The 27,167-nt window shown below is 44.0% G+C and overlaps 2 protein-coding genes across 8 annotated transcripts in view; both read right to left on the bottom strand.

Moving 5' to 3' along the window:
* PAPOLA (poly(A) polymerase alpha) overlaps positions 1–282 on the bottom strand; it is a 60,937-nt gene extending 60,655 nt beyond the window's left edge. For all 6 annotated transcript variants that reach the window (XM_028165598.2, XM_028165599.2, XM_028165600.2 and 3 more), the window contains exon 1: positions 50–282. In XM_028165598.2, the coding sequence (XP_028021399.1) occupies positions 50–57 (8 nt within the window). In that variant the 5' untranslated portion in view covers positions 58–282. The remainder of the gene's footprint in view (positions 1–49) is intronic.
* Positions 283–9,101: 8,819 nt separating this feature from the next.
* AK7 (adenylate kinase 7) overlaps positions 9,102–27,167 on the bottom strand; it is a 56,703-nt gene continuing 38,637 nt past the window's right edge. The window contains exons 13-18 of one of the 2 annotated variants that reach the window (XM_057544674.1): positions 21,456–21,584; positions 20,938–21,006; positions 16,380–16,577; positions 13,584–13,804; positions 10,510–10,668; positions 9,102–10,210 (exon numbers count right to left, since the gene is read on the bottom strand). In XM_057544674.1, coding sequence (XP_057400657.1) covers positions 10,172–10,210; positions 10,510–10,668; positions 13,584–13,804; positions 16,380–16,577; positions 20,938–21,006; positions 21,456–21,584 — 815 coding nt within the window. In that variant the 3' untranslated portion in view covers positions 9,102–10,171. The remainder of the gene's footprint in view (positions 10,211–10,509; positions 10,669–13,583; positions 13,805–16,379; positions 16,578–20,937; positions 21,007–21,455; positions 21,585–27,167) is intronic. The other variant, XM_057544675.1, reaches the window with a different exon arrangement.

Here is a 27,167-nt window from a genome sequence, read left to right as displayed (position 1 = left end):
CCCAAAGCCCCGCCGGCGTGCGAGAGAAAACAGAATACAAATCACTTACAACGGCATCGTCTCCTGCGCCGGCACCGCCCAGTCACTTCCCCCCCGCAACCGCCGCCGCTGCCGCCCTGGGCATGATCCACTGAGGCGGGAGGGAGGGGGGGGGGGCCTGCCTCAGCCCTGGGTCCAACCCCACTCCCGCACCCGCTCCCGCCGCTTTAAGCGCTTCTCCTCCTTCTCCTTCGTCCTAACATGGCGCCCGAGCGCTACCACAGCAACGTTCTAGAACCGCTGACGCCGCTACACACGCTGTGCGTGCGCCTGCGCAGCAGCCGCCCGGCCCGCCGCGAAGCCTCACGGGAAGGGTAGTTCGTGCTTCGGCTTGCGCTCCGGCGGCTTCCGCCCCAGTTGTGTCCAGCTTCCGCGGCACGTGTCGGGCGTATGGGTGGGAGCCGTTTGGGAGGCTCTGGGCTCGGGGGTGTCCCTCCTGCCGGGCCGCTCTCGTCGCCAATGGGGGCGATGCAGCCTGGACGGCGCGAGGAAGGCCCCGGAGAGGCGCCGCTTCCGGTGCATTGCGAGGTCCCGCCGTTCTCTCCGCCCGAGGTCGCGGCGGCTGCGCTTCCCCTCGGACTGCGTCGGTGGAGGCGCTTGGAGGGGACCGAGGCGCCCACGCGTGCCCCGGGTGCCAGCCGAGCGCTGGGCTCAGCATGGGCACACTGGGTTGTAACAGGTTACTCAACCTCTTATTTTTTGCAAAGTGAGAGTAATGCCTGCTTCCTAGGGTAGTGGCGCCTATTTAATGTGATAATGCAAGAAGGGTGCTTGGCACTGCCGGGGACAGAGGGCGCAGAGACGTCGCTAGGACTCCCGCCTTACCCTCTAGACTCGGTCCCCCCGGCGCGGAGCTTTGGAGTTGTTCTGTCCACTAAGGTGTACGCAGGCGCTCAGGAAATACCTGTTGAATGAATAAATTTGCTGGATAGGACTGTGATGACAGCAGATTCGGGAACAGGAGCTAAATTTATTTCTAACAGCTGGTGCACTGGAACTCACTATAAAGCTGTCATTCAGTAGAAACGTAGGTGGCAGTAAGCCTTGGGATGTTAGCAAAGGCCGTTTCGCCCATAGTTTCCCTGAGGCTGTGTTTTGCAACCCCTTCTCTCCCTGGGGTGGGACTTGGGAGTTACCTGCACACCTCCAGCAAAAGCTTAGTAAAGAATGCCTGAGACTGACTTGACTCTCATATTCTTTCCCTCTTCGAATTTAGAACGTGTTCCAAAGTGTCACACAGAAGATTAATGGAGGGGAAGGGGGGCATCAAATATGGGAAAGTTAAAGTCCTAAATTCTTTAAATATGCACTTGTAAATCCTCAGGAAATTTGACAAAAGATTTCCATTTTTTCACAGAACGTCTAGTGGGACTAGCATTCTAGGACTAATGAGCGGCTCAGTGGGAAAAGCACAGGATCCAAACCCCATTTGTCACATGCGGCTTGCCAGCACTTGAAATGAGGCTAGTTCATTTAAGATGTAAGTACAAATCACACGCAGATCTTACTATGAACAAAAGAAAGAAATACCTCACTGACAATTTTTTTATATTGTGTTTTGGATATAGTGCATTAAAGAAAATATGAAAATTTCAACTGTTTCTTTTTACTTTTTAAAATGTGGCTGCTAGAAGAATTTAAATTATGTATGTGGCCATCATTTCTGTGGAACAGCAATGATCTGGAGACAGACTTGTATTTGATTTTCTTTTTTTATTTATTTACTTATTTATTTATTTATTTTGACTGTGTTGGGTCTTCGTTTCTGTGCGAGGGCTTTCTCCAGTTGCGGAGAGCGGGGGCCACTCTTCATCGCGGTGCGCGGGCCTCTCACTGTCGCGGCCTCTCCCGTTGCGAAGCACAGGCTACAGATGCGCAGGCTCAGTAGTTGTGGCTCACGGGCCTAGCCGCTCCACGGCATGTGGGATCTTCCCAGACCAGGGCTCGAACCCGTGTCCCCTGCATTGGCAGGCGGCGGATTCTTAACCACTGCGCCACCAGGGAAGCCCTTGATTATCAATTCTACTTATTCCCTTACCCTCTTGTGGCTTTAGTTGGGGGCCCAGTAATAGACCTGTCAAAATTTTTGAAAATCTGAGATCCAGTGGAATCAACAAAATATTAAAGCTATGGTCTTAAAAATTGCTCATAAAGATAGGCACTGATGATTGTCAAATATTAACACTGTCCCACTTACCTTCTGGGGGGTGGGAGCAGATAAACACTTGAAGAGGTAAGGGAATTATAGATTGTAATAAGAGCCATGAATAAAATAAATCAGATGATAAAATTACGGGGCAGTTCAACTTTAGATAGGTTGGTCAAACTAGGCCTCTCAGAGGAGCTGATCTTTGCCCTGAGACCTGAAGCCTTTCTGAGAGATTTGGATTTTATCTTTTTGTGAATGGGGAAGACATTGGAAGTTTTAAAAGAGGAAGGAGATTACATTGATATTTGTGGGAAGATAAAAGGGTAGGGAATCAATTTGAACTTCCCAGATGGGAACTTCCCTGGTGGCGCAGTGGTTAAGATCCACCTGCCAATGCAGGGGACACGGGTTCGAGCCCTGGTGCACCTGCCAATGCAGGGGACACGGGTTCGAGCCCTGGTGCAGGAAGATCCCACATGCCGCGGAGCAACTATACCCGCACGCCACAACTACTGAAGCCGGCGCGCTCTAGAGCCCGTGCTCCGCAACAAGAGAAGCCACTGCACTGAGAAGCCCACGCGCCGCAACGAAGAGTAGCCCCCGCTCGCCACAACTAGAGAAACCCCGCATGCAGCAACGAAGACCCAACGCAGCCAAAAATAAATAAAATAAAAGATTAAAAAAATTTTTTTAAAAATGCTGCAAACTGCCAGACATTTTGAAGTTGGAGGAAAGATGAGGTGGCTCTTGCCATATTCAGGTAAGAGATGATGAAGCTTGGGGGCTTCCCTGGTGGCACAGTGGTTGAGAATCTGCCTGCCAATGCAGGGGACACGGGTTCGAGCCCTGGTCTGGGAAGATCCCACATGCCGCAGAGCAACTGGGCCCGTGAGCCACAATTACTGAGCCTGCGCGTCTGGAGCCTGTGCTCCGCAACAAGAGAGGCCGCGATAGTGAGAGGCCCGTGCACCGCGATGCAGAGTGGTCCCTGCTTGCCGCAACTCGAGAAAAGCCTTCGCACAGAAACGAAGACCCAACACAGCCATAAACAAATAAAATAAAAATAAATAAAAATTAAAGAAATAAAAAAATTTTAAAAAAAATTTAGTCCATAACAGTGATCATCTCAGATTGTTAATGCCTGGAAGGTAAGGATGCCTATTCAATCATATCAGTTATCTCTTGCTGTGTTAACAATTTGCCACAAGCTTTAAACCAGTTAAACAGCACACGTTTATTATCCAACAGTTTCTGTGAATCAGGAATTTGGACATGGCTTAGCTGGGTCCTCTGCTTCAGGGTCTGTCAACAAGGCCACATTCATGGTCAGACAGGACTGGGGTGTCATCTGAAGGCTCAAGTGGGAAGGATCCACTTCCACACTCGTGTTGGTTGGCAGGATTCAGTCCGTTGAAGTTACTGGATTGAAAGCGTCAGTGTCTTGCTGGCTGTTTGCTGAGGCCCCTCTCAGTCCCTGTCCGTGTGGACCTCTCCCACAGGGCAGCTTGCTCTGTTAAAGAATGTAAGCCCAGTAGGCAATACAGTTGGCTGGCGTGATCTCATTCACAATCCTCTCTAAGCTAAGCTTCACTGTATTCCATTGGATGGAAGCAAATCACAGGGTCCACCTACACTCAGAGGGAAGGGATTACACAAAGGCATGAACACCAGCAGGCAGAGAGCACTGGGGGATGTCTTGCCTGCCATATCAACTAAACTGACTTTGTGCCACTCCCAAGTACACTCTAAATAAAGAATTTGAATGGCGTTTTGATTAACTTCCTTTTTTTTTTAATATAAAGGACTCCAAAAAAATTTTTATGGGTATTCAAATGGTATTTTTCTTTCCTGAACTGGATCTAAGGAACTCCATGAACAAATCCATATTTTAAGGAAGAGTTTCTGGGTTTGTTTGTTTGTTTTTTAACTTTAGGGAAACATAGTATACTTTAGTATTTTTTAAGGTAGAGTACCAACTCCTTTCTAAAAGGTTATTAAAGTATGACTTTTACAGTAAAGTGTACAAATACTAAGGCATCTGTGCTTGTTCCCCATCTCTGTAGCACTCCCTACTGAGTGGAATGAAATTTTATCCATGTACACGCCAATGTAATTATCACTTAAATCAAGATGTAGAAAATGTCCAGCCTCCCAGCAGGCTTCCTCCCAGCGGATAACCCTCTATTGCCACCAACACCACCATTACCTGGTAATCACTGTTCTGACTAGTCCACTATGGACTAGTTATATCTGTTTTTCAACTTCAAATACAGTATTTACCCTTGTATCTAACTTCTTTCACTCAACATTTCATCTGTAAGATTCTCTATGTTGTCGGAGGTAAGAGTCACTCTTTTTCATTTCAATGTGGTACTCTATACTACGACGATATATCTTGCTCCTATTGTAGATACCACAGCATATCTTTCTCCTATTCATGGACATTTTGGTTGTTTCTAGTTTGGGGCTTTTGTGAGTAATGTTGCTCTGAACATTCTTGTGCGTGTCTTTTTGAAGATATAAGCAGTCTTGGGTATATACCCAGGAATGGAATTGCTGGGTCATGTGTATACCTATATTTGACTTTATTAAGTCCTCCCAAATGGTTTTCAAAGTGAGAGCACCAATCTATATTTCACTCGATAGGTGGGTTCCAGTTGCTCCACATTCTCATCAACACTTGGTATTATCAGTTCATTTAATTTTGGCCCAAGGGTAGTATCATAACGGAATCTTGTTGTAGTTTTCATTTGTATTTCTCTGATGATTAATGACTTTCAGCCTTTTTCAATATGCTGATTGGTCATTTAGATATCCCCTTTTATGGAGTGGTTACTCAAGTCTTCTGCCTACCTTTAAATTGAGTTTTCAGTCTAATTGTCTTGTAGGAGTTTTTAACATATTCTGAGTACAAGACCTCTGTCATTTGTATGTATTGCAAATATCTTCCCCATTCTGAGGCTTGTCTTTTCACTCTTAATGTTGTCTTGAGAAATCTTTGCCCACTCCAGGGTTACGAAGAATTCCTCTTATGTTTTATTCTATTCTAGAAGCTTTATTATTCTGACTTTCACATTTTGGTCTAAGATCCATCTCAAAGTAATTTTGTATATACTGTGAGGTAGAGGTCAAGGTGTTTTTTGGGGGGGAGGGGTTGTTTGTTTATTTGTTTTTAATATATAGATCTCCTAATGACCTGCAGAATTTATTGAAAAGACCATACTTTCCCCATTGAATTGCAATAGGGCCTTTGTTGTAAATCAAGTGACTGTAAATATGTGGATCTGTTTCTGGACTCCTTATTCTGTTCCATTGATCTATGTGTCTGTCTTAATTACTGTAGCTTTATAATAAATCTTAATATTTAGAGTGAAGTCTTCCAAGTTTGCTGTTCCTCAAAACTGTCTAGACTATTCTATATTCTAAGTCCTTTGCATTACCATATATATTTCAGAAACAGATGATCAATTTCTACCAAAAAGAGAGAGAGAGGGAGGGGGGGAGGAAGGAAGGAAGGAAGAAACACACTGGGATTTTGATTGGGACTGCATTGACTCTACAGATCATTTTGGAGAAAAATTGAAGTATAAAAAATATTGAGCTTTACAAGCCATTAACAGTATATCTCGGGACTTCCCTGATGGTCCAGTGGTTAAGAATCCACCTTCCAATGCAGGGGATGCAGGTTCGATCCCTGGTCAGGGAACTAAGATCCCACATGCTGTGGGGCAACTAAGGCCCAGCACCACAACTACTGAGCCCATGCATTCTGGAGCCCATGCACCACAACTAGAGAGAAGCCCATGTACTGCAACAAAAGACCCCGCATGCCACAACGAAGATCCCGTGTGCTGCAATTAAGACCTGACGCAGCCACGTAAATAAATAAATAGTTTAAAAAAACAGTGTATCACTCCATTTATTTCATTTTTAATTACTATCAGCGGTGTTTTTAAATTTTCAATGTAGAGGACTTATACATCTTTCTTAGCTTGTCCCTAGCTATGTTATTGTAAATTATACCAGCTCTTTATAAGTAATATAGGAATATGCTTATCCAAAATGTAGGTGTATATAATAATGTCTATCAAAATTACAGGTATATAGGACCTACTGTACAGCACAGGGAATTATACTCAGTATTCTGTAATAACCTATAGGGAAAAGAATATGAAAAAAAATAGATATATATGTATGTATAACTGAATCACTTTACACCCGCAACTAACACAACATTGTAAATAAACTATACTTCAATTAAAAAAAAATTACAGGTATATACAGAGGAGGCTTAGCAGTGACAGGCTGGCCTACTCAGATTTGGGGGGGGCGGGATTTGACTTCAGAGAGCCTAATTATAAAATGACACAATGGATCAAACCAGAAATACGAAAAGTCACCTTAAAGAAAGTAAACGCCTCCTAACCTACAAAGACCTGGGAGAGTGAATATATTAGTATATCTGAAACAAGAACGTGTCAAGGGGAGTCACAGGGGTAAAAATCATCGCTGCCCATCCAAAGGATGTCTGGGAAAGCGCATCTTGTCGGCAGGGACTAGAGCAGCTTGGCCGGCACGGCAGGGATGGATCTATCAAGCCAGCCAGCACTCATGCCTTGTCTTGGTTTTGCATTCACCAAGCACTTCTGATCATTTGGCTTCTCCTATAACCGCTTCCAAGAAGAGAATGTACTGCTAAAGTGGGTGCCAGTCTCAGCTCACTCAACTATATTTCTCATTGTAAATAAATCGGTACTCTGTCTTCTCTGCTGGTCTCTCAGGAGATTTGTTAACACATGTCAGCATCTCAGGGTCCTATCTATCCTTAAACGCTACTGAGATCACTCTTCTAAACTTGCATGGCTGAGGGCCAGACTCCATAGCGAATTCACCAAAATTGATGCCACTTAGTGAAGCATCTTGGTGACCCTCAGAGTTACTTAAGTGTTCTGTCACAGCCATATAGAAATGTAAATAGACTACGGACTTTGTTGAATAACTAGAGATTTGATTTAGTTATAAAAAACATAGCTGTGTAGCAAAATTTCAGCTAAACAGCTTCATACACTGATATTTATTGTACCTCTACCATGTGCTATGCAATTTTTTAGTCTGTAGAGAGACAGAAAAACAAAACAAAATCCCTGTCTCCATGGAGGTTACATTTTAGTGAGGTATATAGACAATAAGTACATGGGCATATAAAATGATGTCAAGTGTCAGCAGAGAAAAGGAACAGCGTGGAATGTCATTGGGAGGACAATCTGGGGGGCCTCTCTGAGGAGGTGATATTTGAGCTGAGCTGCGGATGAAGTGAGGGTGAGCCACGTGGATATGTGGGAGCCAAGTTTTCCAGGCCAAGGCCCCAACACAGAGTACACTTGGCAATGAGGGTTTTTGTGAGAGGGCAGTGAGGTCACGAGGGGTCAGACTGTATCAGGCCTCGAAGGCCCAGGTCAGGACTTTGTCTCCCCGTCCGTGTGAGATCGGAAGGCACTGGGGGGCTTTAAGCAGATCTGACTTGTGTTTTAACAAGATTCCCCTGTTGGGATGTTGACAGAAGTCACGGAAAGGAGCAGGCCAGGACAGTAATGTTGGAGGGGTAGGAAGCAGACAGACTTCGGATATGTTTTGAAAGTTGGGCCAATATGATGCACTGATGCATGGAATATGGGGTAAGAGAATAAGAAAAGAACGAGGCATGCCTCCACAGTTTAGGGCCTGAGCGGCTGAAGGATGGAGTTGCCGATACCTGAGATTGGAAACTGTGGGAGCAGCAGGTGAGGGGAAGGGCGTCACTGGTAACCGGGCTGTAAAGAGGACCGCAATTTTGGGCCCGTGGTTGGAGGAGGATGTGGAGGTCTAGGCGGGTTTTTTCATTCGAAGTGGGTTTTTGTCTTGTCTTGTTTTGACGTATGGGAGTTAGGAGAATAAGTTTGAAGCTAAGGGTGATGATCCAGAGGAGAGGGAAAAATCAAGCTGTGAGAGAGAAGGGATGATTATAGGAGCAGAATCGGATTATGTGAGAAGAGATGGGATTCAGGGCACAGGTTGTTCTTAGGTGGGAGCACAGACAGTTCTCAGCAGCAGAAGGGAAGGCAGAGGTAGGTTTGCAGTGGGAGGATGTAGAAGTTCTCTTTTGATTGCATGGGTTTTCTCAGTGAACTAAGAAGCCAGGTCACGAGATGTAACCATCCTGAAGGCATGAAAATGTAACTATCATAAAGACCAGTGATTTCAAACTGTCGAAAACGTATTCTCTTTAGTTACTTAGTGTTTTCAATTAAAATAAGGATCAAAAATAGTGCAGTGAAGTAAAAGAAAAATAGGTAAATTGGACTTCATCAAAATAAAAGTTTTTGTGCATTAAAGGCATTATCAAGAGAGTGAAAAGACAAGCCACAGAATGGGGGAAAATATTTGCCAATCACATATCTGATAAGGGTCTTCTATCCAGAATATATAAAGAACTTTTACAATTCAGTAACAAAAAGACAACCCAAATAAAAAGTGAGCAAAGGACTCGGATATAGATTTCTCCAAAGAAGATATACAAATGGCCAGCAAGCACATGAAAAGATGCTTAGTTACAATGTGATACTACTACACACCCACGAGTCTGGTAGTTCCCCATACAGAATTACCGTATGACAATATTTCCACTCCTGGGTTTCTACCGAAAATTGACAACAGGTGTTCAAACAGGAAGTTGTACTCAAATGTTCATAGCCGCTCTATTCACAACAGCCAAAAGGTGGAAAGAACTTAACTGTCCATCAACACATGAATGATTAAACAAAATATGGTCTATCTATACAGTGGAATATTTTTCAGCCATAAAAAGGAATGAAGTATTGATACATGCTACAACATGAATGAATTTTGAAAACATGGTAAGTGAAAGAAGCTAGACACAAAAGGCCACATATTGCATGATTCCATTTATATAAAATATCCAGAATAGACAAATCCATAGAGACAGGAAGCAGATTAGTGTTTGCTAGGAGCTTGAGGGGAGGGGATAATGGGGAGTGACTGATGAATGGGTACAGGGCTTCCAAGTGGGGTGATGGAAAAGTTCTGGAGCTAGATTGTGGTGATGAGTGGACAGTATCATGAATGTACTTAGTGCCACTGAATTGTACACTTTAACATGGTTGCAATGGTAAATTTATGTTTTATGTATTTTGCCACACAAAAAAGTAGTGCAGTTATATTCAGATTTCATTATTTAAAGAAATGAAATATATATGCCATTAAGATAAACCTAAACTGATTTCTCATCCAGTGTAATTCTGGGAATTATAGGATTTTTAGAGCTGAAAAGGCCATAGGGATTGATTGTTTATGCCTATATGGTAAAGTTAGTTTGTTAAAAATATTTAGCAACTTTCTAATTATCAAAGATATTAAAATTTATTCATCTTGTTACATGAATTTTTCTACCAAGAGGTTTAGAATTCTCTCTGACTCATAGGTTGGGTGCTGACCTTGAACTCAAAAAGCAACCTTGCAGAAACCAAACATGTCTGACTTACTGTGACTCAAAAAGCATAAACTGTTCTAATTTATTTCCATTTCTAACACCAATGGTACTGGGGACATAACAAATCACATAAATTCATTAGCTTACATGTTAGAATAATATATAGTCTGCTTTTCTTCATGCTATAAATTAAATTACTATAAACATTAGTGTACAGAATACTCAGACTAAGAATGAAATATTAAATCAATATTTATCCCATGAGCTATGCACAGATACTTTAACAATTTACCTCTCAAAATATGGTTTTAATGAAGTAGTGACTCGTTGCCATAGAGCTTTTTATAATAAATCTACTTAATTAAATATTTGTTTGCAGGGAGAAAAAAAGAATTTCCCCAAAACTAGAAAAGCATTTTTTAAAGCAATTTTTCAAATTACAATGTTAAAGTCATCTCCAGCTCTGTAAAAGTATATGACATGAGATCTTTAAAATTTCACTGCATTTCAGGATTGTTCTTGAAAAGATACTCTGCCTGTAATTGAGAAAAAAGAAAAAAAAGTCAACAATTTAGAATGTACTATTAATTTAGAATTTAGAATTAATAGTACATTAATTTGTACTGTTAATGTTTACAATTTAAAAATGAAAGTGCAGAAATTTTTTGCTTTCAAATGAGTAACAAAAATCTTATTATAAACTGTGATGAAGGTATTAGAGGCTATTTCCCAAATAACCAGACACACAATTTCTCTGTCTCAACTGGCTTTTCATTTAGATTTGGGCATATTTTATTTTCAAATTGATATTTTAAAAAAGCCTTAAATCTCTTACCAGAAAATCAACAGGATCATCGGGTCTGATCTTACAACACTCATTCAGACCTTGCATAAGGGTTGGCATAACGTGGGTCATTAAATAGTTTCTCAAGGGAAGAGACTGGGCCTCCAGTAATTCTTTTTCTTCTCTTTTAACTTCCGCTAGTCGTTTACTCTACAAATAGAAAATTCGGGGATGCAGTAAATAGACGGAAAAAGAAGAATGGTTTCATACGACTCACCCCAGAGTGCACTAGAAGTAGATACTGCTATAAATGTTCATCATGTTATGATAAAGATGGCATTTCCAGTTGACAGGGAAAAGATGTAAATGGTGTTTTAACAACTGCCTAGTCATATGGAAAATAATAAACTGGACCCCTACCTCACTTCTTTTTTTTTTCCAGCATGATTTATCTTTATTAATCACCCCTTTTGTTCACTTTCTTAATTACTCAGGCAATCCAAATCCCTCTAGGACAGGCAAAAAGATGATGATGATGATGGTGATCATGATGATGATGATGGTGGTAATGATGATGATGATTCTACCTCACTTCTTAAACCGAAATAATTTCTAGCTGCCCAGATGAAGCAAAGTGAGAGAAAGAGAGAAAGAAAGAAAGAAAGGGAGGAAGGAAGAAAGAAAGAAGAAAGGAAGGAAGGAAGGAAGAAAGAAAGAAAGAAGGAAAGAAAGAGGAAGGAAGGATCACAGAATCATAGAAGTGCTAATAGGGACTTCCCTGGTGGTCCAGTGGTTAAGAATCCACCTGCCAATGCAGGGGACATGGGTTCGAGCCCTGGTCGGGGAAGATCCGACATGCCGCGGGGCAACTAAGCCTGCACGCCACAACTACTGAAGCCCGCACGCTCTAGAGCCTGTGCTCTACAACAAGAGAGAAGCCACAGCAATGAGAGGCCCGCGCACCGCAATGAGGAGTAGCCCCCACTCGCTGCAACTAGAGAAAGCCTGCGCGCAGCAACGAAGACCCAATGCAGCCAAAAAAAAAAAAAAAAAGTGCTAATAGAAAGTCTCGAAGGTATTGATCTGGTGGGCTTGTGTTATGCTCAGCATACAGCCCCCCTCTCTCAGGACTAATAATTCCAGATTTCCTTTGAGAAATCTCCCTTCTCAGTCTAGTGGATTGGGTGGGACTTAAGCCCATCAGTCCAGCCCACTCCTGGCCATGGACATTAGTTAAATGTGCAGCCAAAAGACAATAAACAAGATAAAGATATAAAATACATACTGCCTTAGGTAGAATAAATGCAAAGAGGGAAATTTATTTTTTTTGGTTTTGTTTTTTTTTTGGCATGCAGGATCTTAGTTCCCCCACTAGGGATTGAACCTGTGTCCCCTGCAGGGGGAAGCGAGGAGCCTTAACCACTGGGCCTCCAGGGAAGTCCCAAGAGGGAAATTTAAAAGTATAGAAAGGGATAGGACGTGCTATGCAGTGGGGCAGGTGTTGAAATTTTAAATATGGTGTCCAGGAAAGGCCTCATTAGAAAGATGACTTTTAGCGATGACTTGAAGCAAGGGAAGAAGTTAATCGAACAGATGGCACGTTGTTTAAATGCACGGAGATACTAGAGGCAGCCAGGTCACAGAGGACCTTGGGGACCACAATAAGGAGTTTGGGCTTTCATCTAACAGTGATGAACAGCCTGTGAAGAGTTTAAACAGAGAATGGACGTGGTGAATCGGTATTTTTTTTTTTTTTTTTTTTGGCCCTGCCAAGCAGCATGTGGGATCTGCCCTGCCAGGGATGGAACCTGTGCCCCCTGCATTGGGAGCACGGAGTCTTTTTTTTTTTATTTTTTTTATTTTTGGCTGTGTTGAGTCCTCGTTTCTGTGCGAGGGCTTTCTCTAGTTGCGGCGAGCGGGGGCCACTCTTCATCACGGTGCGCGGGCCTCTCACTATCGCGGCCTCTCGTTGCGGAGCACAGGCTCCAGACGCGCAGGCTCAGTAGTTGTGGCGCACGGGCCTAGTTGCTCCGCGGCATGTGGGATCTTCCCAGACCAGGGCTCGAACCCGTGTCCCCTGCATTGGCAGGCAGATTCTCAACCACTGCACCACCAGGGAAGCCCGGGAGCACGGAGTCTTAACCACTGGACTGCCAGGGAAGTCTGGATCTGTATTTTATTTTTTGTTTTTTTAAATAAATGTATTTATTTATTTTTGGCTGCGTTGGGTCTTTGTTGCTGCGCCGGGCTTTCTCTAGCTGCGGCGAGCGGGGGCTACTCTTTGTTGCAGTGCGCCATTTTCTCATTGCGGTGGCTTCTCTTGTTGCGGAGCATGGGCTCTAGGCCACGGGTTTCAGTAGTTGTGGCACGCAGGCTCAGTAGTTGTGGTGCACGGGCTTAGTTGCTCCGTGGCATGTGGGATCTTCCCGGACCAGGGCTCAAACCCGTGTCCCCTGCATTGGCAGGCGGATTCTTGACCACCGCGCCACCAGGGAGGCTTGGATCTGTATTTTAGAAGGATCACCTGGCAGCAGCAGGGGAACAGATTGGAGATGGAGCGGGTGGAGCTGGGGAGACCAGCCAGAAGGCACCGCATAATTCTGGCACCCTGGTCAGGAGAAGGGAGCCCTGCAGGGGGATGTGAGTGCTGTTTTAGGAGGCAGAATAGATAAGACTCAGTGATTTGGAGAAGAAGGGTAGAATGAGGCTGACCACCCAAGTTGGATGGGTAAATGGAGGAAAACCGAATGAAATCACCAGGCTGACAGGCAGCAAACTGGCACACTTTTACAGCGATGTGTATTGTTAATGCTGTGTCAATGGCTAGTTGTTATTATCGTTATTATTTACACTAAGCAAAAGACCGGGGCATCTTTTAAAAAATGGTACATATGAAAGAAATTTTAAAAAAAAAAGAAAAAAGAAAAAAATGGTACATATGACAAAACAAACAAAAACAAAAACAACAAAAAATTGTTTGGGGTTTTTCCGTGACATTTCTCTGTTAGCCGGATGGGAAGTGCGAGAGGCCTGAATGGTTTTGCCATCCCCCATCCCCCATCCCCCATCCCCCATCCCCCATCCCCCACCCACGCCCCCGCCCCTACGCATGCGCACACACTCACCCACTCCTCCCAGCGAGCGATCTTCTCTGCGGTCTCCGCAGCCTCCTTGTGCTGTCGCTCTGCCTCCTCCATGGCCTCCTTGGCCAGCTGTTCCTCGGCAGCCCTCCGCTCCTCTTCTGCCTTTTCTTCATCCGTTAAACCATAATTGCGAGGCTCCCCAATCTCTCTGATGAGCTGTCTGATAGCAAGTCTGTTCTGAGCGTCTTCGAGTCTTCCTACATCTTTAAAAACCACAAGAGAGGGAGAGAGCAATACAGACTTTTATAATCTGGTCCTGGGGCTTCCCTGGGGGCGCAGCGGTTAAGAATCCACCTGCCAGTGCAGGGGACACGGGTTCAACCCCTGATCCGGGAAGATCCCACATGCCGCGGAGCAACTAAGCCCGTGCGCCACAACTACTGAGCCCACGTGCAGCAACCACTGAAGCCCACGCGCCTAGAGCCTGTGCTCTGCAACAAGAGAAGCCACCAATGAGAAGCCCGCGCACCGCAACTAGAGAAAGCCTGCGTGCAGCAAGGAAGACCCAATGCAGCCAAAAATAAATTTAAAAAATATATATGATCTGGTCCTGGCTGCAATCTATTCTGAGTCCATTTTTGGGAAAATTCTCTTACTGTAATCTTGTGATGGTAGATTGTGTAAATTACCATATGAGGGTTTCCTTTTCTAGTTACCAGCACAGTTTAGAATTTCTGGTCTCACTGGCAAATATCAGACTGGTCTCTGGGAGTCACGGGGAGCAAGACTGGGGCTCAGGTCTGAGCTGTGACAGTCGTCGCTGATTTGAGTGGATGGAGGGGGGTGTGGACCTCCTCAAAAGGAATGAGTTCTCCACCCTGGGAAGCATTCAAGCAGAAACTGGGGCACTTCACTTGGGGGTTTCCACAGAAGGAAGTCCTGTACTTGGAGGCTGGGCTGGGTGACTTCCAGGTTTCTTTTTTTTCTGTTTCTGAGAATCAATGATTCTGGGATACTTTTTTTTAAAATTTATTTTGGCCACGTTGAGTCTTCATTGCTGCACACGGGCTTTCTCTAGTTGCAGCGAGCTGGGGCTACTCTTCGTTGTGGTGCGTGGTCTTCTCATTGCGGTAGCTTCTCTTGTTGCAGAGCACGGGCTCTAGGTGCGAGGGCTTCAGTAGTTGTGGCCCGTGGGCTCAGTAGTTGTGGTGCACGGGCTTAGTTGCTCCGCGGCATGTGGGATCTTCCTGGACCAAGGATCGAACACGTGTTCCCTGCGTTGGCAGGCGGATTCTTAACCACTGCACCACCAGGGAAGTCTTGATTCTGGGATTATTATTTTATTTTATCATTTTATTTTATTTTTTTGGCTGCACCACACGGCATGCGGGATCTTAGTTCCCGGACCAGACCAGGGATTGAACCCGTGCCCCCTGCAGTGGAAGCACGGAGTCTTAACCACTGGATCGCCAGGCAAATCCCTAGGATACATTTCCAATTCATAAAAAATTAACTGTTTCAGTTAGCCTACTTGAATAGAAAAGAGTCCAAACTCCAGAATACGTGACTAATGTTAATATCAAGACCAAAAGAAGGAGAAGGAAGAGGAGGGGGAGGAGGGGGAGAAGGAGGAGGAGGAGGAGAGAGAGGAGGAGGGGGAAAAGGAGGGGGAGGGCAGGGGAGGAGAGGAGGAGCTCTAAGCCTCCCAGTACTCCAGGAGCCAGATGCTGTCTCAGCTGGTTCTGGGGGATGAAGAGAGGCCTCGGGAGGTCCCAAAGGTCAGCCTGGCTGCTAAGCTTCCACCAGGCTAGCGGTTTCTCACCAAACCCAGAGGAAGAAGAGGTGTCAAGACCCAGAAAATCAGAAAGGAAGTTCAGGGGTTCATCAAGCCAAGGGGAGGAGAAACAGCTACAACAGATCAGATTTGGAGGCAGGGACAATGATGATGGCGGTGAGGTTGATGAGAGATCGTATTCACTGGGTGCTTGCTGGGTGCTCAGCTCTGAGTTAAGTGTTTACAGGAAACAGGAGGAATGCGATGAAGAGCTATTTGATTTCTGAGTAGCTAAGGGGCAAGCTGGCTGGTCTAAAGGCCAGGAGGGGCTCTGTGAAGAGCACCAGTGCCCTGCAATGCCATGGGGACAGAACGCTGCCCCCAAGGACACTGGGGAAATGGACCAAAGCAGCTGGCAGCAAACCACATATCTTTGAAGTGCCCTTTAAAAAATGCCAATTTGGTAAAAAATTAAAATTAAAATTAAAAATTAAAAAATAAAAATAGGGCTTCCCTGGTGGCGCAGTGGTTGAGAATCTGCCTGCCAATGCAGAGGGACACGGGTTCGAGCCCTGGTCTGGGAAGATCCCACAAGCCGCGGAGCAACTGGGCCCGTGAGCCACAACTACTGAGCCTGCGCGTCTGGAGCCTGTGCTCCGCAACAAGAGAGGCCGCGACAGTGAGTGGCCCCCGCTTGCTGCAACTAGAGAAAGCCCTCGCACATAAATGAAGACCCAACACAGCCAAAAATAAATAAATAAGTAAATTTTAAAAAAATAAAATAAAAAAATAAAAATAAATAAAATTAAATAAAAAATGCCAATTTGGTATTCAACTTCATAATATATCCGCATGTTTTCATATGACAATAACACCCGCCACACCACCAAATCCTCAAGTAGACAACTCCTCTGTCTTATCCTGTGACTTCCCAGGCCCCGGGCACACGGTTATACTGACCCGCCCTCCCCCAGCCCTATGAAAGCGTGCACCCAGTTGGCCGGGGGTCCTGACCCTGGGCAGCGTTGCTCCACTTGCAGGTTATCCTTGAGTTTATTTCGTACCAATGTGTATCGGATGGATTTCAAGTTCGTCAAAGTAGTTGAGGACAGTCTCATCTTCAGTGTTGATGTCCCGGTAGTTGCTCAGAGCCCGGAGGAACTGGCCCTGGCTGTAGTGGGTCCCCGCCACGATGCTCTCGGGGAGATTCATCACCCGCTCCTTGAGGAACTCATCTGAGGCATCCAGCGAACAAACGAATTCTGGAGAGAAGGAGAAGCTCGTGAGTTAACACAGTGACTGCGGAGCTTGCAAGCAGGTGCTGGTGGACGGGCCACTGCTAGACCGAATGTCTGGTTACCAGGTGGGATCTCCTGTCACGGCAAAGGGCCTGACAAGTTGGCCTTCTTGCTGCCTCTCATGGAGGACAGATGCATGCCAATCACCCATGCTTCCAGAGACCACACTATGAAGCCCAATCAGTGGGCATTTCGTGAGATCTATTATTTTTCTTTCCCTTCCTTCCTCCCTTCCTTTCTGCTTTCCTTCCTTCGTTCTTTTTTTTTTAAAATAAAAACAGCAGAAATTGTAAATGCAAATCTCTAATAACCCTATGATACCTGTCATCACCTTGCCACTTTTCCAGTACAATATCACAGGCTCTCAAAGAGACTCAAGGCTATGAGGGAAATGCTTTCATGGCTGATTCGCCAACTTAATAAAAATAGAGACTCCCCTGGGATTTTAATTTTCCATGAGTTGAACTCTTCCCTCACTTCATGCCATGGGCTATGAAACATCAATGTTCAGTAAAACATGGCCAATGCTTATCGAATATTTGATACACGGATCATATTAATGACAGTGATCATTTCACCCACCTGCGATTTTCTTTTAAACTGTAAAAGCAGCTGTTTCTCCAGCACCTAGTACAAATTCAGTGGATATTTGTGGAGTGAATGAATGAACGAGTGAGTAATTAAAGTGTAGATCTGTGTAATAAGCGTTCTAGGCGAGTTACTGTTCTCAGCTGTTCTCAAGAGGACCAGAGTACCCTGGTGCCCAGATCAGTAGCCAGGTGTATCGAAAATAACTTGCTGCCTATAAGAGCCTGGCAAAGATTGGGGCTGATTTAATTTTTATTCTAAAATTGTATTGGTTTGCTACATAAAAATGCCATTCTCACTTAACTGCATTCTAATAAGCTTTCTTGAGTGGGTGAGAAAAATAAGTGTATCGGGTAGAGTCCATAGTGGGGTGCTGACCAGGGGGCGTGGAACACGTGTGAACTTCATCTGCTTCGTGTGAAAGCAAATAGTGAAAACAAAGGCTGAGGACAGAGCTTACGGAATAAGATCCTATAAACTCATAATCATTGTCTGATATTACCACTCTTCTGACCTTAGTTTCAATGCTCATCTTTCACCATTTGATTTGCACGAGTAGCTATATTTTTCAAAAGAAAGGAGACACCTGGAGCCCCACATGCTGGTACAGTACTTAAATTGAAATTATGTCAATAAATTCACCAGAAATTGAATCTATTTAAGCTCTATGATCTCAGACATGTAGATCAAAACTTAATAATTCTGTTCATAATCTAAGAATTTCATGATGTAATACTGTATCTTTTTTTCCAGTGATTGGGGGATGGAAGATTCTAATTAATAAAATATTGCAAATAGTAAGTCATATACTTGGCTTCTAATTTTCAGAGTTTTAATATGATGAAATATATTTCCCACTAGATGATATATTTTTTATAAATTTATTTATTTATTTATTTTTGGCTGTGTTGGGTCTTCGTTTCTGTGCGAGGGCTTTCTCTAGTTGCGGCAAGTGCGGGCCACTCTTCATCGCGGTGCGCTGGCTTCTCACTATTGTGGCCTCTCTTGTTGCGGAGCACAGGCTCCAGACGCGCAGGCTCAGTAGTCGTGGCTCATGGGCCCAGCTGCTCCGCGGCATGTGGGATCTTCCCAGACCAGGGCTCGAACCCGTGTCCACTGCATTAGCAGGCAGACTCTCAACCACTGCGCCACCAGGGAAGCCCTAGATGATATATTTTTTAAAGTCCTTTCTCTGTTGTGATTCAGAGAGAACTTCAAGATTTTGCAGTATCTTAAGATAATTATTCAGGACATCTACTGTCCTTGAACTGGCTGACTGTAGATAATAAAGAATAGATTTCTGCTTGATGAGATTGTATACAACAAAGAGGTCTATCTGGAGCCATGTGAAAAATCTATGTCTTGACAAATTTTTCCATATTCATCACATAGGTATAGCTTTAAACTTGTCTCCTTCAACTAACAGATCTGAAAAGAATCAAAATGGATATACGCTAACAGTAATAAAATGCAATGATTTATCAATGAGAAATAATACCACCTAGGACTGAATTACTGTACAATCAAATGTTTCATCATTCAAATCAAGCACTGATGCTGATATTAAGCATGCTTATTATTTTCTGTATCTTATGATGTTTTTGCTTACAGACCTAGGGAGAGAATGCCCCTCCCAGGGCTACTTCTGAAGATAGTAAACAATTCACTTGGAGTGAGAGCATGCCTCACATATGCAAGCCAACCACGCCCTTTATATAACTCAGATAACAAGCCAATATCTCTCCTGCCTTAAATCATCCCAGGGCCAGGACCAGGCAACTAGAGACCAAAGCCCACTGCAACTACCCACACTAGTCAGTCCTCTAAAAATGCTGTTTACTCTGCCCTGCTTTGCCTTTCCCATGGAAACCCCAAGAAAGGCTGTGTCCTAGACTTTCCCCTGCCTCCTGACCAAGCCTGGTGCTTCCCCATGTGGCCCTGCATGGTTGCCACACTTCCTTTTCTGGGGAAATGTGAGTAATAAATTCTTCTTTCAATGGCATTAGCCTCACGTGTCTCAGTCACTGCCACAAACTAAAATCCCGCAGCACAAATGAGACAATGATCTGATTTCTTTCAGGAAGATAGAAAATAATGACAATTTCTAGAAAGAGGCTAATTGAAAAGAACAGACTAAACATTCCGAAGAGATAACATCTTAGACATGTTTGGACCGTATCCCACAAAGAGAGGGCAGCCCAGTGGATCAGGACTAAGAATAATGCATTATTTTACCTCTTGTGTTTCCATTTTCTTATCTTAGGGAGAGGTTTCATTAATTCTGGTTTTTGGAGGCAGTGGCATGAGATTACCTGAGTTTGAATCCAAGCCCTGCCGTTTACCAGCGAAGTGGACTTGGATTAGTCTCTGGGCTTCAGGCTCTGGATCAAGTAAACATGGGAGGAATTCCTACCTCACAGGCTGGTGGAAAGGCTCAATAAGCTCCCATCTTGTGTGGTGCCTGGTGCGTGACAGATGTTGGGTTGGGGTGAATTTTATCCAGCTGCCTCAGGGGCAACAGGAGGATTTACCATGGGGTTTACAATGAATGACTATTGCCCAGAAGTGATCAACTCTCATAAAGTGGACAGACCTGTTTACTTAGACTAATCAACTTTACTTTTTAACTTTTTCTCTGAGGCAAATGCATAAATTAATAGGAAATCTAAGACAGCCCATTCCTCCGGCATTTCATGTTCCTGCCTCAGGCAAACAGTAAATATCCATCCTTGAGGATGACTGCTCTCTGATGGTCTCTGCTTCCAGAAGCTTCATCACAAGCTGTGCCTGGACCAGGAGCAGGAGAGGATTACAGCTGCGAACCGACTCTCCTGGAGACTTTGACACAGTGAGCAAGCAGGCCCTTCCGAGTCACAACCTTGGGCTAAGTTCCTGAAAATAGCTGTTCTTGTATTTACCATATGACCAAAACTTGATTAAACCTCATGCAAACTGATAAAAAAAGAAAAAAAAACCTTTAAAGTTCATGGCAAAGTCACAAGAAATGCCTGCTAAGTACTCAGCAAATCCTTTTTTGTGGAATAAGTTGTTTATATTTCTCTTTCAAGGGTATGTTTTGAAACCTCTGTGTAAATATGTAATAGGATAAACTTGCTGTGGAGTTAGGGAACCGAGCAGCTTTTTCCTGCCCAGTCTCAATTCTGGATTCTAAATGTCCTCCAGAAAAGATTATGGCATGGCTAGCACCTGAAGCAGAACAGAAAGGCGGGGCAGTGATCTAGTCCCTGGGGGTCTTGCCAACTGACTCAGAAGCCGGGACACTGTACAGCACAGGGAATAGAGCCAATATTTTATAATAACTACAAATGGAGTATAATCTTTAAAAATTGTGAATTACTATGTTGTACACCTGAAACATATAATATTGTAAATTAACTATACCTTAATTTTTTAAAAATACAGAAAAAAAAAAAAGAAGTCAGGGCACCAACAGATTAGCACCAACAGCTAATCTTTTGCTCTCTTACAGGAAGGAACAGCAGAAATGAATGCTCTCAAAGGGACTTCTGTCCATTTCAGAATTTTAATATCCCTGATATTTACCCCCAGTGAATTCTTTAGTTTGGAAGTTTGATTTTAAGTGTATCATTTTACTTTTTTCCTAAAACAAACAAACAAAGCTACTTTATTCACATCAAAAAGATTGTTCTGGTACAAAAGAGATATCAAATGGCATTCCTTTAAATATGACCTTGGAGAAGTATTTTAAACTTACCAGGTATGATTAATTTATCAAAGGGAAACATTTTGCCTCTGGCTTCTTCCTCTTCCTCTTCATCTTCTTCTGGTAAAACAAAATATACATCGTCAAGTTTATTACATATTATTACTAAGGATAGTGCAAAAAAATTTAAATATTTTGGGACTTCCCTGGTGGTCTAGTGGTTAAGACTCCGCGCTCCCAATGCAGGGGGCCTGGGTCAATCTCTGGTTGGAGAATTAGATCCTGCATGCATGCCACAACTAAAAAGTCCGCATGCTGCAACTAAGAACCGGCCCAGCAAACAAACAAACAAACAAATAAATAAATAAATAAATAAAATTATTTTAAAAATAATTAAATATTTTAACTAGTAGTCACTAATGAAAACTAGCCATAACTAGGAAAGCCTGCATTTTAGATATAGTTGCTCCGATTTTTTTTTTTTAACTGTGACTATTATTACTCTGAACAATAAAGCTGCAACTTATTTGAATGTAAACATTCAAAATAAAGATAACACCCACACTTACGGTTGAACAGGTCTTTGGCTTGATCATAGGTCTTTGGGAATCCATCCAAAATGTAACCTTGATTCTTGCAAGGCATGGATTTTAGCTTTTCTTTTATAAATCTAATTATATATTCATCTTCTAGTCGACCTAATAAAAAGAAAAAAAAATTACTGTGCAGTCACATTCTACATAACGAAATTGAGTGATTTGTAGTGAAGTGGATGGACCTAGAGTCTGTCATGCAAAGTGAAGTAAGTCAGAAAGAGAAAAACAAATACCGTATGCTAACACAAATATATGGAATCTAAAAAAAATCAAATGGTCATGAAGAACCTAGGGGCAAGACAGAAATAAAGATGCAGACCTACTAGAGAATGGACTTGAGGATATGGGGAGTGGGAAGGGTAAGCAGGGACAAAGTGAGAGAGTGGCATGGACATGTATACACTACCAAACGTGAAATAGCTAGCTAGTGGGAAGCAGCTGCATAGCACAGGGAGATCAGCTCGGTGCTTTGTGACCACCTAGAGGGGTGGGATAGGGAGGGTGGGAGGGAGCAAGATGCAAGAGGGAAGAGCTATGGGGATATATGTATATGTATAGCTGATTCACTTTGTTATAAAGCAGAAACTAACACACCATTGTAAAGCAATTATACTCCAATAAAGATGTTAAAAAAATTTTAAAAAGTAAAGTGATCTCAAAAATTCTTGTGTAATCAAAATTACTATTGAAAAATCTCTTATTTTTGCATTAAAGTGAAAAATATGTGGTTTTGTATTTTGAACACAACACATGAACTCTCATGACCAATAAAGTAGGAGAACCCAGTGAGCTTGTCTGCAAGAAAGAACAGAATCGGATGTTTATGTCTGCACTTCCAGAATGTTCTTCCATGGTCACAACTTTTGGTTGAAGTTGAATGAGGAGTAATTGGAGGAATCCAGAGTGTTCTCACTTGTCAGCAGGATTTACTCAATTCTGTTTTGATATATGCTTCTATAACCTTAATACGTGATAATAAATGCTTCTGTTGTGAGAATTCAGTGGGATAGTATTCGTGCATGCTGATGCCACACGATCTTTTTTTTTTTTTTACCTTTTTTTTTTTTTTTTTGGCTGCACTGCATGGCTTGTGGGATCTTAGTTCCCCGACCAGGGATCAAACCATGGCCCTCGGGCAGTGAAACCCCAGAGTCCTAATCACTGGACCGTCAGGGAATTCCCTACACACAATTTATTAATAGTAGGTGCCCAATAAATATTTGCGGCATTTGAATAAGAATCAACCTTGATCTTGACCCTTAAAGGCACTGTTCTCTTTATAGCTACTTTATTTATTTATTTATTTATTTTTGGCTGTGTTGGGTCTTCGGTTCGTGCGAGGGCTTTCTCCGGTTACGGCAAGCGGGGGCCACTCTTCATCGCGGTGCGGGGACCGCTCTTCATCGCGGTGCGCGGGCCTTTCACTATCGCGGCCCCTCCCGTTGCGGGGCACAGGCTCCAGACGCGCAGGCTCAGTAGTTGTGGCTCACGGGCCCAGCTGCTCCGTGGCATGTGGGATCTTCCCAGACCAGGGCTCGACACCGTGTCCCCTGCAGTAGCAGGCAGACTCTCAACCACTGCGCCACCAGGGAAGCCCGGCACTGTTCTCTTTAAGGCTGCAGAAAGGAGCGTGGCCCCCTCTTCCCTGTCTTTTCCAGTGGGCATTTCAGACCTTCGTCCCACTGGACAGTTCCCTCTCCAGCCATGGACACAGGGTTCCTGCAGTTGCTTGGGCGGGGGCTGAGGATTTAGGACTTTGTTCTAAAACTATCACAGTGTTTCCAAGACAATATGATGTAACTCCTCCAAAATATTCATCTATCATGTAACTGTTGAACAGCTATCATTTCTAAGACACAGCCCTGCCCTTACGTGGCTTAATGTATACATTACAGTAATGCAAGCTTGACGAATTTGAGAAATTGATCTCCAAAGCTCTTTCTAGGGTAGCACTGTACTTTCAGTTTATCAGTGGGTCTACAATATAAAATAATTTGGGGTCTCTTTTTATTACTCTGTTAATGACAGTAAAATGATCTAATTAAAACACCTCTCCTTTCTTCTACCTTTCATTGCCACACGAATCATTAGGCAGTAACTGATTCAGAAAATAATTGTGTCTTTCAGAAATTTAAACATTATGGCAGAGACAAAAAAAATAATCAAAGGTGTTATTTAACATAATGAAATTCCTCAAAATGATTTGACGTTACTTCTCAGTAAGGTTCAAGATGCTGTAAAGAAATAAAGTCACATTCTTTTTTTTTTTTTTTTTTTTCCGCCGCGCAGTGCATGTGAGATCTTAGTTCCCCGACCAGGAATCAAACCCATGCCCCCTGCAGTGGAAGCACGGAGTCCTAACCACTGGACCTCCAGGGAAGTCCCTAAAGCCACATTTTAAAAATGTCAAGGGGGGACTTCCCTGGTGGTCCAGTGGTTAAGAATCCGGCTTCTAATGCAGGGGATGCAGGTTCAATCCCTGGTCTGGGAACTAAGCTCCCACATGCCATGGGGCAACTGAGCCTGTGCCCCACAACTAGAGAGCCTGTGTGCTGCAACTACCAAGCCCACGCGCCACAACTACTGAGCCCTACTGAGGGATCCACTGATATCCAAAGACAATTTTTATTTAAACATACTATTTTCAATTTTCAAAGGCTTTGTTGGTAAGGAAAGGCACATACTCGGAAATCTAGCTTCGGCCCCCTCCAAGGCATCCTTTGGTTTATTTCAGGCAGTGAGCTTTGCCATTCATTTCCGTTTGTTTTAGAAATAAGTGTTCATTATGCCAGAAGGGAGCTTGAGCAGCAGTGTATGATAATTATGCATTGTGAGTACACAAAGGGCCAAGCCCAGGTGCCTTTTTCTAGAGAACCATGACCTCCTGGAGATACACTCATGGTCTTGGCCAGCGTTGAGCATCTCGGAAGGGGATGGTCACTTCTGTTTTAAAGTGAATGAGCACAGCCCTGCTGGATGGCCTTTAAAACACCACACTGCTTCTTCCTCTTTTTTTAAAATTTTAAGCCTGCCTTTCAAATAACAGTAATATTTAAAATGCTAATATTAACCCATATTCATAATTACTAAAACTCGGTTTAAAAACAGATAGCTGGGGCTTCCCTGGTGGCGCAGTCATTGGGAGTCTGCCTGCCAAGGCAGGGGGCACGGGTTTGAGCCCTGGTCTGGGAGGATCCCACATGCCGCGGAGCAACTAGGCCCATGAGCCACAACTACTGAGCCTGCGCGTCTGGAGCCTGTGCTCCGCAACAAGAGAGGCTGCGATAGTGAGAGGCCCGCACACTGCGATGAAGAGTGGCCCCCGCTTGCCGCAACTGGAGAAAGCCCTCGCACAGAAACGAAGACCCAACACGGCCAAAAATAAATAAATAAATAAATTTATTAAAAAAAAAAAATTAAGACCTTCTCATCAAAAGATAAAAACAGCAAAACGAAAAAGCAAGACAAAAAGTAGAAGATTCTTATAATACATATACCCAACAAAGGATTTATATTCAGAACATACAAAGGATTTCTTCAAATCAATAATAAAAAGGCAGATAACCTCTTAAAACAAACAAACAAAAAAAAACAGATGCAACCAAGGTTTTTAAAATAATCCATACACAGTAGAGACACTACACTATCAATAGAAAAGTTGATATGTTTACATACATCCCCCTCCCCAACTTTTTATTTTCAAACTCACAGAAAAGTTGAAAGACTAGTTCAATGATCACCTGGAATCCCACCTACCAGTGGGATTCTGTGCATTCTAGTGCATTCGCCGAGTCCCTATTTTGGCTGAACGGTCAGGGGCCGACGGGAGTGGAATCATGAATAAAAAAGGATACGGAGGTGCCTCACTGTGGGATCATGAGATCTGTCTTGCTGGAATCCTTAGAATCACATGATGACACATTGGTTCACGTGAGGGAGAAGTGCACTAACCTCTGCGTCCCCGTTCTGTGAAATTTCTACATAGGTTAATGCCACGGGTTCACAGGTGTTATTTTGTTTAAACATGACCTTAGTCCGTGTTCTAGTTTCAGGTAAACATGAATAGGAAGGAGTTCTGGACAAACTTGAAGAAAAAAGTACTTTCCTAAGGTTAAAGGGGACTGACTGCAGTATCGCCGTCTTGTAGGAAGTGGGTAGGAGGGCGTACTGACAGCGGGCAGGCTTGCCTCCCTCCCCGTTCGCCTCTGAAGACACAGGCTGCTGACCCAGTTTGGCCTCTCTTGCATCTGTGGGAAGAACAGAATCTGCTGCCAAGGACAGGCCCTTCTTGAACTTGGGTGATGCAGTGGCTGCTGTCGGCCATAAATCTTGTTCTGTGTGGTCACCTCCCTGGACGTGAAAAGAGCCCAGTCAGTACTTCACATCATCCCGTTACACCAAGTCCTTGGATAAGACTTTTGGGTCCTTGCAGAGACCAGTTATATGTTCCTGTCAGTAAATGTTTCTGGCCCTACACCTGTGTTTGTTTCTGGCCCTACACCCCAGGCTTACAGCGTATGTACACATGGCCGTGTTCACCTGTGGATTCCTAAAAAACCAGTCCCCTGCCCTTTCATGTGGCCTTGCCAGACTTCCTTCCACAGGCGTCCTCACAATGGAATGTCTTCTTTTGTTTTTTTCCCCCTCTCCCAAAAGCTAGGAGCCAGGACGCTATTAAACTCTAAAACCAAGATAGTGATTCCCCAATGTCACAGGCGAGGCAGGGCCAATGTCATATCTCAAAGTGTTGATCTGCGTTTTCTGCATACCTTTTCCTCTGGGCAATTGCTCTGGGATTCCAAATTCCATCTCCTCCTGGCCCAGCCCACACCAAAGCAGAAACCCAGACTCAGACGATGAGCTGATTTAAGTGGATGCTCAGTGTACGCAGACAAAGACATTTTCTCCACCCCATGAACTAGACTGGAGTGGCCTGGGGGAAGGAGAGGAAGAGGGGTAAACAGGACTTCAGAGGAGGGTGTGAAGGGATTACTCCTGACGAAGAGCAGCGGCTGGGAAGAGGACCGCCTGGAGGGACAAAGGGTGGGGTGCCAGAAGACCTGAGACGGGGAGGGTGGTCCAGAGCGGGGCCCCAAGGGAATGCAGTGGGCGGTCCTCGGGGGGAGGGCCAGTTTACACCTCTGTCCTTCTTCCCTGACCCCGACGGGCCCCAGCCCAACCCTGGAGGATCAGACAGCCACCAGCAAGATGGGAGAAGTAAGTAAGAGGCAGGAAACCAAACGTGCTTGATAGGATGGGAGGGGGGAAATTCTCCATTGAGTAAGAGTCTAAACTTGCTTGCACGTTGGACTGGTTTATAGCCAATGCCAGTATTACCAGTTTGATGGAGGTTCTCAACTATCTAGGTGTAAAAATGAAGTGGTCTTATTTTTCTCATAACTGCTGCTGACTGCTTTCCTGCTGGGTGGCAAGCTCCCTTAAAGACATCTCAGTTCAAAACTTAGTTTGTGATTATTTGATTGGAATGGACTTCTGAAAGCATGAATAAACAGAGAGCCCACTTACTTATTAGCTAAGAGCTGCAGTGGGACCAGCCTGAAATTCCATCCAAGGGTGGGGAAAGAATGAGTCCAGAGTTTGAGTTTAAAGGGACACCTTACTGGGATGCGTGTGTTCAACAAACTGGTTAAAATCACCCCGTGGGCAAGAATATTTTTCTATTTA

Source organism: Balaenoptera acutorostrata, chromosome 3 (assembly GCF_949987535.1).
Source record: "Balaenoptera acutorostrata chromosome 3, mBalAcu1.1, whole genome shotgun sequence".
NCBI lineage: Eukaryota > Metazoa > Chordata > Mammalia > Artiodactyla > Balaenopteridae > Balaenoptera > Balaenoptera acutorostrata.
The sequence above is the reverse complement of the archived record's forward strand: the minus strand, read 5'-3'. Positions and strand labels throughout refer to the sequence as shown.